The 15,049-nt window shown below is 41.7% G+C and overlaps 1 protein-coding gene across 4 annotated transcripts in view; it reads right to left on the bottom strand.

Annotated features, from left to right (window-relative positions):
* Positions 1-14,168, bottom strand: part of cass4 (Cas scaffold protein family member 4) — a 108,461-nt gene extending 94,293 nt beyond the window's left edge. For all 4 annotated transcript variants that reach the window (XM_046338234.1, XM_046338230.1, XM_046338239.1 and 1 more), the window contains exon 1: positions 13,798-14,168. In XM_046338234.1, coding sequence (XP_046194190.1) covers positions 13,798-13,803 — 6 coding nt within the window. In that variant the 5' untranslated portion in view covers positions 13,804-14,168. The remainder of the gene's footprint in view (positions 1-13,797) is intronic.
* Positions 14,169-15,049: the final 881 nt, after the last annotated feature.

Below are 15,049 nucleotides of genomic sequence, written 5' to 3' on the forward strand. Positions count from 1 at the left end.
GGAACTATATACTTTAGTGACCAGGGTTCGTAACTATATACTGTAGGTCTGTAGTGACCAGGGTTAGTAACTATATACTGTAGTACTGTAGTGACCAGGGTTAGTAACTATATACTGTAGTGACCAGGGTTAGTAACTATATACTATAGTACCGTAGTGACCAGGGTTAGTAACTATATACTGTAGTGAACAGGGTTAGTAACTATATACTGTAGTACTGTAGTGACCAGGGTTAGTAACTATATACTGTAGTACTGTTGTGACCAGGGTTAGTAACTATATACTGTAGTAACCAGGGTTAGTAACTATATACTGTAGTACTGTAGTGACCAGGGTTAGTAACTATATACTGTAGTACTGTAGTGACCAGGGTTAGTAACTATATACTGTAGTGACCAGGGTTAGTAACTATATACTGTAGTACTGTAGTGACCAGGGTTAGTAACTATATACTGTAGTGACCAGGGTTAGTAACTATATACTGTTGTACTGTAGTGACAGGGTTAGTAACTATATACTGTAGTACTGTAGTGACCAGGGTTAGTAACTATATACTGTAGTACTGTAGTGACCAGGGTTAGTAACTATATACTGTAGTGACCAGGGTTAGTAACTATATACTGTAGTACTGTAGTGACCAGGGTTAGTAACTATATACTGTAGTGACCAGGGTTAGTAACTATATACTGTAGTACTGTAGTGACCAGGGTTAGTAACTATATACTGTAGTACTGTAGTGACCAGGGTTAGTAACTATATACTGTAGTACTGTAGTGACCAGGGTTAGTAACTATATAATGTAGTACTGTAGTGACCAGGGTTAGTAACTATATACTGTAGTACTGTAGTGACCAGGGTTAGTAACTATATACTGTAGTACTGTAGTGACCAGGGTTAGTAACTATATACTGTAGTGACCAGGGTTAGTAACTATATACTGTAGTAACCACGGTTAGTAACTATATACTGCAGTACTGTAGTGACCAGGGTTAGTAACTATATACTGTAGTAATGTAGTGACCAGGGTTAGTAACTATATACTGTAGTGACCAGGGTTAGTAACTATATACTGTTAGTGACCAGGGTTCGTAACTATATACTGTAGGTCTGTAGTGACCAGGGTTAGTAACTATATACTGTAGTACTGTAGTGACCAGGGTTAGTAACTATATACTGTAGTGACCAGGGTTAGTAACTATATACTATAGTACTGTAGTGACCAGGGTTAGTAACTATATACTGTAGTGACCAGGGTTAGTAACTATATACTGTAGTACTGTAGTGACCAGGGTTAGTAACTATATACTGTAGTACTGTTGTGACCAGGGTTAGTAACTATATACTGTAACCAGGGTTAGTAACTATATACTGTAGTACTGTAGTGACCAGGGTTAGTAACTATATACTGTAGTACTGTAGTGACCAGGGTTAGTAACTATATACTGTAGTACTGAGTGACCAGGGTTAGTAACTATATACTGTAGTACTGTAGTGACCAGGGTTAGTAACTATATACTGTAGTGACCAGGGTTAGTAACTATATACTGTTGTACTGTAGTGACAGGGTTAGTAACTATATACTGTAGTACTGTAGTGACCAGGGTTAGTAACTATATACTGTAGTACTGTAGTGACCAGGGTTAGTAACTATATACTGTAGTACTGTAGTGACCAGGGTTAGTAACTATATACTGTAGTGACCAGGGTTAGTAACTATATACTGTAGTACTGTAGTGACCAGGGTTAGTAACTATATACTGTAGTACTGTAGTGACCAGGGTTAGTAACTATATACTGTAGTACTGTAGTGACCAGGGTTAGTAACTATATAATGTAGTACTGTAGTGACCAGGGTTAGTAACTATATACTGTAGTACTGTAGTGACCAGGGTTAGTAACTATATACTGTAGTACTGTAGTGACCAGGGTTAGTAACTATATACTGTAGTACTGTAGTGACCAGGGTTAGTAACTATATACTGTAGTGACCAGGGTTAGTAACTATATACTGTAGTACTGTAGTGACCAGGGTTAGTAACTATATACTGTAGTACTGTAGTGACCAGGGTTAGTAACTATATACTGCAGTACTGTAGTGACCAGGGTTAGTAACTATATACTGTAGTAATGTAGTGACCAGGGTTAGTAACTATATACTGTAGTGACCAGGGTTAGTAACTATATACTTTAGTGACCAGGGTTCGTAACTATATACTGTAGGTCTGTAGTGACCAGGGTTAGTAACTATATACTGTAGTACTGTAGTGACCAGGGTTAGTAACTATATACTGTAGTGACCAGGGTTAGTAACTATATACTATAGTACCGTAGTGACCAGGGTTAGTAACTATATACTGTAGTGACCAGGGTTAGTAACTATATACTGTAGTACTGTAGTGACCAGGGTTAGTAACTATATACTGTAGTACTGTTGTGACCAGGGTTAGTAACTATATACTGTAGTAACCAGGGTTAGTAACTATATACTGTAGTACTGTAGTGACCAGGGTTAGTAACTATATACTGTAGTACTGTAGTGACCAGGGTTAGTAACTATATACTGTAGTGACCAGGGTTAGTAACTATATACTGTAGTACCGTAGTGACCAGGGTTAGTAACTATATACTGTAGTGACCAGGGTTAGTAACTATATACTGTTGTACTGTAGTGACAGGGTTAGTAACTATATACTGTAGTACTGTAGTGACCAGGGTTAGTAACTATATACTGTAGTACTGTAGTGACCAGGGTTAGTAACTATATACTGTAGTACTGTAGTGACCAGGGTTAGTAACTATATACTGTAGTGACCAGGGTTAGTAACTATATACTGTAGTACCGTAGTGACCAGGGTTAGTAACTATATACTGTAGTACTGTAGTGACCAGGGTTAGTAACTATATACTGTAGTACTGTAGTGACCATGGTTAGTAACTATATAATGTAGTACTGTAGTGACCAGGGTTAGTAACTATATACTGTAGTACTGTAGTGACCAGGGTTAGTAACTATATACTGTAGTACTGTAGTGACCAGGGTTAGTAACTATATACTGTAGTGACCAGGGTTAGTAACTATATACTGTAGTACCGTAGTGACCAGGGTTAGTAACTATATACTGTAGTGACCAGGGTTAGTAACTATATACTGTAGTACTGTAGTGACCAGGGTTAGTAACTATATACTGTAGTAATGTAGTGACCAGGGTTAGTAAATATATACTGTAGTGACCAGGGTTAGTAACTATATACTTTAGTGACCAGGGTTCGTAACTATATACTGTAGTACTGTAGTGACCAGGGTTAGTAACTATATACTGTAGTACTGTAGTGACCAGGGTTAGTAACTATATACTGTAGTACTGTAGTGACCAGGGTTAGTAACTATATACTGTAGTACTGTAGTGACCAGGGTTAGTAACTATATACTGTAGTGACCAGGGTTAGTAACTATATACTGTAGTACCGTAGTGACCAGGGTTAGTAACTATATACTGTAGTGACCAGGGTTAGTAACTATATACTGTAGTACTGTAGTGACCAGGGTTAGTAACTATATACTGTAGTGACCAGGGTTAGTAACTATATACTGTAGTACTGTTGTGACCAGAGTTAGTATCTATATACTGTAGTACTGTAGTGACCAGGGTTCGTAACTATATACTGTATTGACAGGGTTAGTAACTATATACTGTAGTGACCAGGGTTCGTAACTATATACTGCAGTGACCAGGGTTAGTAACTATATACTGTAGTACTGTAGTGAGGGGGTTAGTAACTATATACTGTAGTGACCAGGGTTAGTAACTATATACTGTAGTACTGTAGTGACAGGGTTAGTAACTATATACTGTAGTACTGTAGTGACCAGGGTTTGTAACTATATACTGTAGTACTGTAGTGACCAGGGTTTGTAACTATATACTGTAGTACTGTAGTGACCAGGGTTTGTAACTATATACTGTAGTACTGTAGTGACCAGGGTTAGTAACTATATACTGTAGTACTGTAGTGACCATGGTTAGTAACTATATACTGTAGTACTGTAGTGACCAGGGTTAGTAACTATATACTGTAGTACTGGGTTAGTAACCAGGGTTACTGTAGTACTGTAGTGACCAGGGTTGTAACTATATACTGTAGTGACCAGGGTTAGTAACTATATACTGTTGTACTGTAGTGACCAGGGTAAGTAACTATATACTGTAGTACTGTAGTGACCAGCGTTAGTAACTATATACTGTAGTGACCAGGGTTAGTAACTATATACTGTAGTATTGTAGTGACCAGGGTTAGTAACTATATACTGTAGTACTGTAGTGACCAGGGTTAGTAACTATATACTGTAGTGACGAGGGTTAGTAAATATATACTGTAGTACTGTAGTGACCAGGGTTGGTAACTATATACTGTAGTGACCAGGGTTAGTAACTATATACTGTAGTACTGTAGTGACCAGGGTAAGTAACTATATACTGTAGTACTGTAGTGACCAGGGTTAGTAACTATATACTGTAGTACTGTAGTGACCAGTGTTAGTAACTATATACTGTAGTATTGTAGTGACCAGGGTTCGTAACTATATACTGTAGTGACCAGGGTTAGTAACTATATACTGTAGTACTGTAGTGACCAGGGTTAGTAACTATGTACTGTATTACTGTAGTGACCAGGGTTAGTAACTATATACTGTAGTGACCAGGGTTAGTAACTATATACTGTAGTACTGTAGTGACCAGGGTTAGTAACTATATACTGTAGTACTGTAGCGACCAGGGTTAGTAACTATATACTGTTGTACTGTAGTGACAGGGTTAGTAACTATATACTGTAGTACTGTAGTGACCAGGGTTAGTAACTATATACTGTAGTACTGTTGTGACCAGGGTTAGTAACTATATACTGTAGTGACTTAGTAACTATATACTGTAGTACTGTAGTGACCAGGGTTAGTAACTATATACTGTAGTACTGTAGTGACAGGGTTAGTAACTATATACTGTAGTACTGTAGTGACCAGGGTTAGTAACTATATACTGTAGTACTGTAGTGACAGGGTTAGTAACTATATACTGTAGTACTGTAGTGACCAGGGTTAGTAACTATATACTGTAGTACTGTAGTGACAGGGTTAGTAAATATATACTGTAGTAATGTAGTGACAGGGTTAGTAACTATGTACTGTAGTACTGTAGTGACCAGGGTTAGTAACTATATACTGTAGTGACCAGGGTTAGTAACTATATACTGTAGTACTGTAGCGACCAGGGTTAGTAACTATATACTGTTGTACTGTAGTGACATGGTTAGTAACTATATACTGTAGTACTGTAGTGACCAGGGTTAGTAACTATATACTGTAGTACTGTAGTGACCAGGGTTAGTAACTATATACTGTTGTACTGTAGTGACATGGTTAGTAACTATATACTGTAGTACTGTAGTGACCAGGGTTAGTAACTATATACTGTAGTACTGTAGCGACCAGGGTTAGTAACTATATACTGTAGTAATGTAGTGACCAGGGTTAGTAACTATATACTGTAGTACTGTAGTGACCAGGGTTAGTAACTATATACTGTAGTGACCAGGGTTAGTAACTATATACTGTAGTACTGTTGTGACCAGAGTTAGTATCTATATACTGTAGTACTGTAGTGACCAGGGTTCGTAACTATATACTGTATTGACAGGGTTAGTAACTATATACTGTAGTGACCAGGGTTCGTAACTATATACTGCAGTGACCAGGGTTAGTAACTATATACTGTAGTACTGTAGTGACCAGGGTTAGTAACTATATACTGTAGTGACCAGGGTTAGTAACTATATACTGTAGTACTGTAGTGACAGGGTTAGTAACTATATACTGTAGTACTGTAGTGACCAGGGTTTGTAACTATATACTGTAGTACTGTAGTGACCAGGGTTTGTAACTATATACTGTAGTACTGTAGTGACCAGGGTTTGTAACTATATACTGTAGTACTGTCGTGACCAGGGTTAGTAACTATATACTGTAGTACTGTAGTGACCAGGGTTAGTAACTATATACTGTAGTACTGTAGTGACCAGGGTTAGTAACTATATACTGTAGTGACGAGGGTTAGTAAATATATACTGTAGTACTGTAGTGACCAGGGTTGGTAACTATATACTGTAGTGACCAGGGTTAGTAACTATATACTGTAGTACTGTAGTGACCAGGGTAAGTAACTATATACTGTAGTACTGTAGTGACCAGGGTTAGTAACTATATACTGTAGTACTGTAGTGACCAGTGTTAGTAACTATATACTGTAGTATTGTAGTGACCAGGGTTAGTAACTATATACTGTAGTACTGTAGTGACCAGGGTTAGTAACTATATACTGTAGTACTGTAGCGACCAGGGTTAGTAACTATATACTGTTGTACTGTAGTGACAGGGTTAGTAACTATATACTGTAGTACTGTAGTGACCAGGGTTAGTAACTAGATACTGTAGTACTGTTGTGACCAGGGTTAGTAACTATATACTGTAGTGACCAGGGTTAGTAACTATATACTGTAGTACTGTAGTGACCAGGGTTAGTAACTATATACTGTAGTATTGTAGTGACAGGGTTAGTAACTATATACTGTAGTACTGTAGTGACCAGGGTTAGTAACTATATACTGTAGTACTGTAGTGACAGGGTTAGTAACTATATACTGTAGTACTGTAGTGACCAGGGTTAGTAACTATATACTGTAGTACTGTAGTGACAGGGTTAGTAAATATATACTGTAGTAATGTAGTGACAGGGTTAGTAACTATGTACTGTAGTACTGTAGTGACCAGGGTTAGTAAATATATACTGTAGTGACCAGGGTTAGTAACTAAATACTGTAGTACTGTAGCGACCAGGGTTAGTAACTATATACTGTTGTACTGTAGTGACATGGTTAGTAACTATATACTGTAGTACTGTAGTGACCAGGGTTAGTAACTATATACTGTAGTACTGTAGTGACCAGGGTTAGTAACTATATACTGTTGTACTGTAGTGACATGGTTAGTAACTATATACTGTAGTACTGTAGTGACCAGGGTTAGTAACTATATACTGTAGTACTGTAGCGACCAGGGTTAGTAACTATATACTGTAGTAATGTAGTGACCAGGGTTAGTAACTATATACTGTAGTACTGTAGTGATCAGGGTTAGTAACTATATACTGTAGTGACCAGGGTTAGTAACTATATACTGTAGTACTGTTGTGACCAGAGTTAGTATCTATATACTGTAGTACTGTAGTGACCAGGGTTCGTAACTATATACTGTATTGACAGGGTTAGTAACTATATACTGTAGTGACCAGGGTTCGTAACTATATACTGCAGTGACCAGGGTTAGTAACTATATACTGTAGTACTGTAGTGAGAGGGTTAGTAACTATATACTGTAGTGACCAGGGTTAGTAACTATATACTGTAGTACTGTAGTGACAGGGTTAGTAACTATATACTGTAGTACTGTAGTGACCAGGGTTTGTAACTATATACTGTAGTACTGTAGTGACCAGGGTTTGTAACTATATACTGTAGTACTGTAGTGACCAGAGTTTGTAACTATATACTGTAGTACTGTCGTGACCAGGGTTAGTAACTATATACTGTAGTACTGTAGTGACCAGGGTTAGTAACTATATACTGTAGTACTGTAGTGACCAGGGTTAGTAACTATATACTGTAGTGACGAGGGTTAGTAAATATATACTGTAGTACTGTAGTGACCAGGGTTGGTAACTATATACTGTAGTACTGTAGTGACCAGGGTTAGTAACTATATACTGTAGTACTGTAGTGACCAGGGTTAGTAACTATATACTGTAGTACTGTAGTGACCAGGGTTAGTAACTATATACTGTAGTACTGTAGTGACCAGTGTTAGTAACTATATACTGTAGTATTGTAGTGACCAGGGTTCGTAACTATATACTGTAGTGACCAGGGTTAGTAACTATGTACTGTATTACTGTAGTGACCAGGGTTAGTAACTATATACTGTAGTGACCAGGGTTAGTAACTATATACTGTAGTACTGTAGTGACCAGGGTTAGTAACTATATACTGTAGTACTGTAGCGACCAGGGTTAGTAACTATATACTGTTGTACTGTAGTGACAGGGTTAGTAACTATATACTGTAGTACTGTAGTGACCAGGGTTAGTAACTATATACTGTAGTACTGTTGTGACCAGGGTTAGTAACTATATACTGTAGTGACCAGGGTTAGTAACTATATACTGTAGTACTGTAGTGACCAGGGTTAGTAACTATATACTGTAGTACTGTAGTGACAGGGTTAGTAACTATATACTGTAGTACTGTAGTGACCAGGGTTAGTAACTATATACTGTAGTACTGTAGTGACAGGGTTAGTAACTATATACTGTAGTACTGTAGTGACCAGGGTTAGTAACTATATACTGTAGTACTGTAGTGACAGGGTTAGTAAATATATACTGTAGTAATGTAGTGACAGGGTTAGTAACTATGTACTGTAGTACTGTAGTGACCAGGGTTAGTAACTATATACTGTAGTGACCAGGGTTAGTAACTATATACTGTAGTACTGTAGCGACCAGGGTTAGTAACTATATACTGTTGTACTGTAGTGACATGGTTAGTAACTATATACTGTAGTACTGTAGTGACCAGGGTTAGTAACTATATACTGTAGTACTGTAGTGACCAGGGTTAGTAACTATATACTGTTGTACTGTAGTGACATGGTTAGTAACTATATACTGTAGTACTGTAGTGACCAGGGTTAGTAACTATATACTGTAGTACTGTAGCGACCAGGGCTAGTAACTATATACTGTAGTAATGTAGTGACCAGGGTTAGTAACTATATACTGTAGTACTGTAGTGACCAGGGTTAGTAACTATATACTGTAGTGACCAGGGTTAGTAATGATATACTGTAGTGACCAGGGTTAGTAACTATATACTGTAGTACTGTAGTGACCAGGGTTAGTAACTATATACTGTAGTACTGTAGTGACAAGGGTTAGTAACTATATACTGTAGTGACCAGGGTTAGTAACTATATACTGTAGTACTGTAGCGACCAGGGTTAGTAACTATATACTGTTGTACTGTAGTGACATGGTTAGTAACTATATACTGTAGTACTGTAGTGACCAGGGTTAGTAACTATATACTGTAGTACTGTAGCGACCAGGGTTAGTAACTATATACTGTTGTACTGTAGTGACATGGTTAGTAACTATATACTGTAGTACTGTAGTGACCAGGGTTAGTAACTATATACTGTAGTACTGTAGCGACCAGGGTTAGTAACTATATACTGTAGTAATGTAGTGACCAGGGTTAGTAACTATATACTGTAGTACTGTAGTGACCAGGGTTAGTAACTATATACTGTAGTGACCAGGGTTAGTAATTATATACTGTAGTGACCAGGGTTAGTAACTATATACTGTAGTACTGTAGTGACCAGGGTTAGTAACTATATACTGTAGTACTGTAGTGACAAGGGTTAGTAACTATATACTGTAGTGACCAGGGTTAGTAACTATATACTTTAGTGACCAGGGTTAGTAACTATATACTGTAGTATTGTAGTGACCAGGGTTAGTAACTATATACTGTAGTACTGTAGTGACCAGGGTTAGTAACTATATACTGTAGTGACCAGGGTTAGTAACTATATACTGTAGTACTGTAGTGACCAGGTTAGTAACTATATACTGTAGTACTGTAGTGACAGGGTTAGTAACTATATACTGTAGTACTGTAGTGACAGGGTTAGTAACTATATACTGTAGTACTGTAGTGACCAGGGTTAGTAACTATATACTGTAGTACTGTAGTGACCAGGGTTAGTAACTATATATGGTAGTACTGTAGTGACCAGGGTTAGTAACTATATACTGTAGTACTGTAGTGACAGGGTTAGTAACTATATACTGTAGTACAGTAGTGACCAGGGTTAGTAACTATATATTGTAGTACTGTAGTGACCAGGGTTAGTAACTATATATTGTAGTGACCAGGGTTAGTAACTATATACTGTAGTACTGTAGTGACCAGGGTTAGTAACTATATACTGTAGTGACAGGGTTAGTAACTATATACTGTAGTACTGTAGTGACAGGGTTAGTAACCATATACTGTAGTACTGTAGTGACCAGGGTTAGTAACTATATACTGTAGTACTGTAGTGACCAGGGTTAGTAACTATATATTGTAGTACTGTAGTGACCAGGGTTAGTAACTATATACTGTAGTACTGTAGTGACAGGGTTAGTAACTATATACTGTAGTACTGTAGTGACCAGGGTTAGTAACTATATATTGTAGTACTGTAGTGACCAGGGTTAGTAACTATATATTGTAGTGACCAGGGTTAGTAACTATATACTGTAGTACTGTAGTGACCAGGGTTAGTAACTATATACTGTAGTGACCAGGGTTAGTAACTATATACTGTAGTACTGTAGTGACCAGGGTTAGTAACTATATATTGTAGTACTGTAGTGACCAGGGTTAGTAACTATATACTGTAGTACTGTAGTGACAGGGTTAGTAACTATATACTGTAGTACTGTAGTGACCAGGGTTAGTAACTATATACTGTAGTACTGTAGTGACACGGTTAGGGTTAATAACTGTGTATTGTGTTTTCCTGAACAGCAACTTATCTCCTGCAGTAATGTCGTGAAGCGTGTAGTGAAGCTTATCTCCTGCTACAGTCTGGTTTTATTTAACTACAGACTTCCTGACCTCCTGCGTCTTCTGCTTTTACTAGAAGCCATGATCACACACACTACGACAAGAGAAGACACGGACAGACAGACAGACACACACACTACGACAAGAGAAGACAAGGACAGACAGACACACACACACACACTATGACAAGAGAAGACACGGACAGACAGACACACACACACACACACACACACTACGACAAGAGAAGACACGGACAGACAGACACACACACACACACTACGACAAGAGAAGACACGGACAGACAGACACACACACACTACGACAAGAGAAGACAAGGACAGACAGACACACACACACACACTACGACAAGAGAAGACACGGACAGACAGACACACACACACACTACGACAAGAGAAGACACGGACAGACAGACACACACACACACTACGACAAGAGAAGACACGGACAGACAGACACACACACTACAACAAGAGAAGACACGGACAGACAGACACACACACACACTACGACAAGAGAAGACACGGACAGACACACACACACACACTACGACAAGAGAAGACACGGACAGACAGACACACACACACTACGACAAGAGAAGACACGGACAGACAGACACACACACACACTACGACAAGAGAAGACACGGACAGACAGACACACACACACACTACGACAAGAGAAGACACGGACAGACAGACACACACACTACGACAAGAGAAGACACGGACAGACAGACACACACACACACTACGACAAGAGAAGACAAGGACAGACAGACACACACACACACTACGACAAGAGAAGACACGGACAGACAGACACACACACTACGACAAGAGAAGACACGGACAGACAGACAGACACACACACTACGACAAGAGAAGACACGGACAGACAGACACACACACTACGACAAGAGAAGACACGGACAGACAGACAGACACACACACTACGACAAGAGAAGACACGGACAGACAGACACACACACACTACGACAAGAGAAGACACGGACAGACAGACAGACACAGATCCTGAAAGAAAGAGGGACACAGACCCTGACAGACAGACAGACAGACAGACAGACAGACAGACAGACAGACAGACAGACAGACAGACAGACAGACAGACAGACAGACAGACAGACAGACAGACAGACAGACAGACAGACAGACAGACCCTGACAGACAGACAGACACAGACCCTGACAGACAGACACAGACCCTGACAGACCCTGACAGACAGACACAGACCCTGACAGACAGACAGACACAGACCCTGACAGACAGACAGACACAGACCCTGACAGACAGACAGAGACCCTGACAGACAGAGGGACACAGACCCTGACAGACAGAGGGACACAGACCCTGACAGACAGAGGGACACAGACCCTGACAGACAGATAGACACAGACCCTGACAGACAGACATAGACCCAGACAGACAGACACAGACCCTGACAGACAGAGACCCTGACAGACAGAGGGACTCAGACCCTGACAGACAGAGGGACACAGACCCTGACAGACAGACAGACACAGACCCTGACAGACAGACAGAAACCCTGACAGACAGAGGGACACAGACCCTGACAGACAGAGGGACACAGACCCTGACAGACAGACACAGACCCTGACAGACAGACAGACACAGACCCTGACAGACAGACACAGACCCTGACAGACAGCCAGACACAGACCCTGACAGACCCTGACAGACAGACACAGACCCTGACAGACCCTGACAGACAGACACAGACCCTGACAGACAGACACAGACACAGACCCTGACAGACAGAGGGACACAGACCCTGACAGACAGAGGGACACAGACCCTGACAGACAGACAGACACAGACCCTGACAGACAGACAGACAGACACAGACCCTGACAGACAGACACAGACCCTGACAGACAGACACAGACCCTGACAGACAGACACAGACCCTGACAGACAGACACAGACACAGACCCTGACAGACAGACACAGACCCTGACAGACAGACAGACACAGACCCTGACAGACCCTGACAGACAGACACAGACCCTGACAGACAGACACAGACCCTGACAGAGGGGCTCAGACCCTGACAGAGGGACTCAGACCCTGACAGACAGACAGACACAGACCCTGACAGAGGGGCTCAGACCCTGACAGAGGGACTCAGACCCTGACAGAGGGACTCAGACCCTGACAGAGGTGCTCAGACCCTGACAGACCCTGACAGAGGGACTCAGACCCTGACAGACCCTGACAGAGGGACTCAGACCCTGACAGACCCTGACAGAGGGACTCAGACCCTGACAGACCCTGACAGAGGGACACAGACCCTGACAGAGGGACTCAGACCCTGACAGACCCTGACAGACAGACACAGACCCTGACAGACAGACACAGACCCTGACAGACCCTGGCAATACATAGCGCTGCTCTCTTATTCTAATTTGCAATCGTCTCACCAGCAGCTTCAGAGCTTCACACTTTTAAAACAATGGAGATCAGCTGTGAAGCTCCAGTGATCTGGTTTTAGATGTTAGCTAGTTCAACAGCTAGTCTTCATTGACAGCTTCTGAAGCCTGGTGTCTGTACCAAATACTCCCTATGGTGTCCTGGTCAAAAGCTACGCAGAGAACAAGGGTGACAGTTGGGATGCAACTTGTGATTCTGATGGGCTTCTGAAAGCCTGGTTTTATACATCTTCTAAAGGCTGAGGGTTTACTGAGACTCATAGAGACTGAGAATCTCTCTGACATGATATAGTCTCATGTTACAGAGCTGATGTGGGGGGGGGTGAGGGGTGGGGGGGGGTAGAGGGGCATGGAAATAGGAGGTAGCTACTAGCTGACACCGCAACTCAAAGTGAAATCGAAGCAGGTGGTCTTACAAGCAAACATTCCTTCAGAGGGCACAACATAAACTAGGGCAATGAATGAATGAGCAGCCGGCGACAGGAAAGAGCAAACACACACACATTTCTACATGAGACTTCAAAACACGAGCTGATTTACTTTGTACAAAAATGATCCGTAAACAAGGTGCTGGAACATACCTCCATATTTGGAATCCGTATCCAACCACTGAGGAAAACAGTAGTTTGTTTAGTTAGTAGAGTTCACAGGTCCTCCTCTATACCGTCAATCATAACTAACGTTCTGTCTGTCTGTCTGCTCGTCTGTCTGGTGAATCCAGTGCTTGACTTGAGCAGGAACGCACTGGAACTAAGGCGAAATGTTCAACTGCTTTGAGTTCCTGCACCTCTTGTAGAATATTGGTCTAGAAAGACTGCAGTTCTGGCACCTAAATATAAACAGGATGGGCACCTATTTCAGTTAAAGCACGGGATGAATCCTCTCTGTGAAGCAGAGTTGCGGTGGTTGTCCCTCTCTCCCTCTCTGAAACACATTGTGTGCTTGTCACAGAGTCCCAGACCCTTCACTGAAGGGGCAGAACACTCAGCGGCTTTGACAGATTGGGTTTCCTGGTTTCTCACTGGCTGGCTGAAGCACCCCTCTCTCCTTGGCCACACCCTCATCCCTCAAACTCAAACCTCACCTCGCTAACTCACCCCTCACACCGCTAAGTCACTCCTTACCCCTCAAACTCACCCCTCACGCCGCTAACTCACCCCTCACCCCGCTAACTCACCCCTCACCCCACTAACTCACCCAGCTAACTCATCCGTCACCCCGCTAACTCACTCCTCACCTCGCTAACTCACCCCTCACCCAGCTAACTCACCCCTCACCCCGCTAACTCACCCCTCACCCAGCTAACTCATCCCTCACCGCGCTAACTCACCCCTCACCCTTCTAACTCACCCCTCACTCCGGTAACTCACACCTCACCCCGGTAATTCACACCTCACCCCGCTAACTCACCTCTCACCCCGCTAACTCACACCTCACCCGCTAACTCACCCCTCACCCGCTAACTCACACCTCACCCGCTAACTCACCCCTCACCCCGCTAACTCACACCTCACCCGCTAACTCACACCTCACCCCACTACCTCACTCCTCACACCGCTAACTCACCCCTCACCCCGCTAACTCACTCCTCACGCCGCTAACTCACACCTCACCCAGCTAACTCACACCTCACCCCGCTAACTCACTACTCACCCCGCTAACTTACTCCTCACCCCCCCGCTAACTCACCCCTCACCCCACTAACTCACTCCTCACCCCACTACCTCACTCCGCTAACTCACACCTCACCCAGCTAACTCACACCTCACCCCGCTAACTCACACCTCACCCCGGTAACTCACTACCTCACCCCGCTAACTCACACCTCACCCA

The sequence above is a fragment of the Oncorhynchus gorbuscha genome, linkage group LG03, assembly GCF_021184085.1.
Source record: "Oncorhynchus gorbuscha isolate QuinsamMale2020 ecotype Even-year linkage group LG03, OgorEven_v1.0, whole genome shotgun sequence".
Classification (NCBI taxonomy): Eukaryota; Metazoa; Chordata; class Actinopteri; order Salmoniformes; family Salmonidae; genus Oncorhynchus; species Oncorhynchus gorbuscha.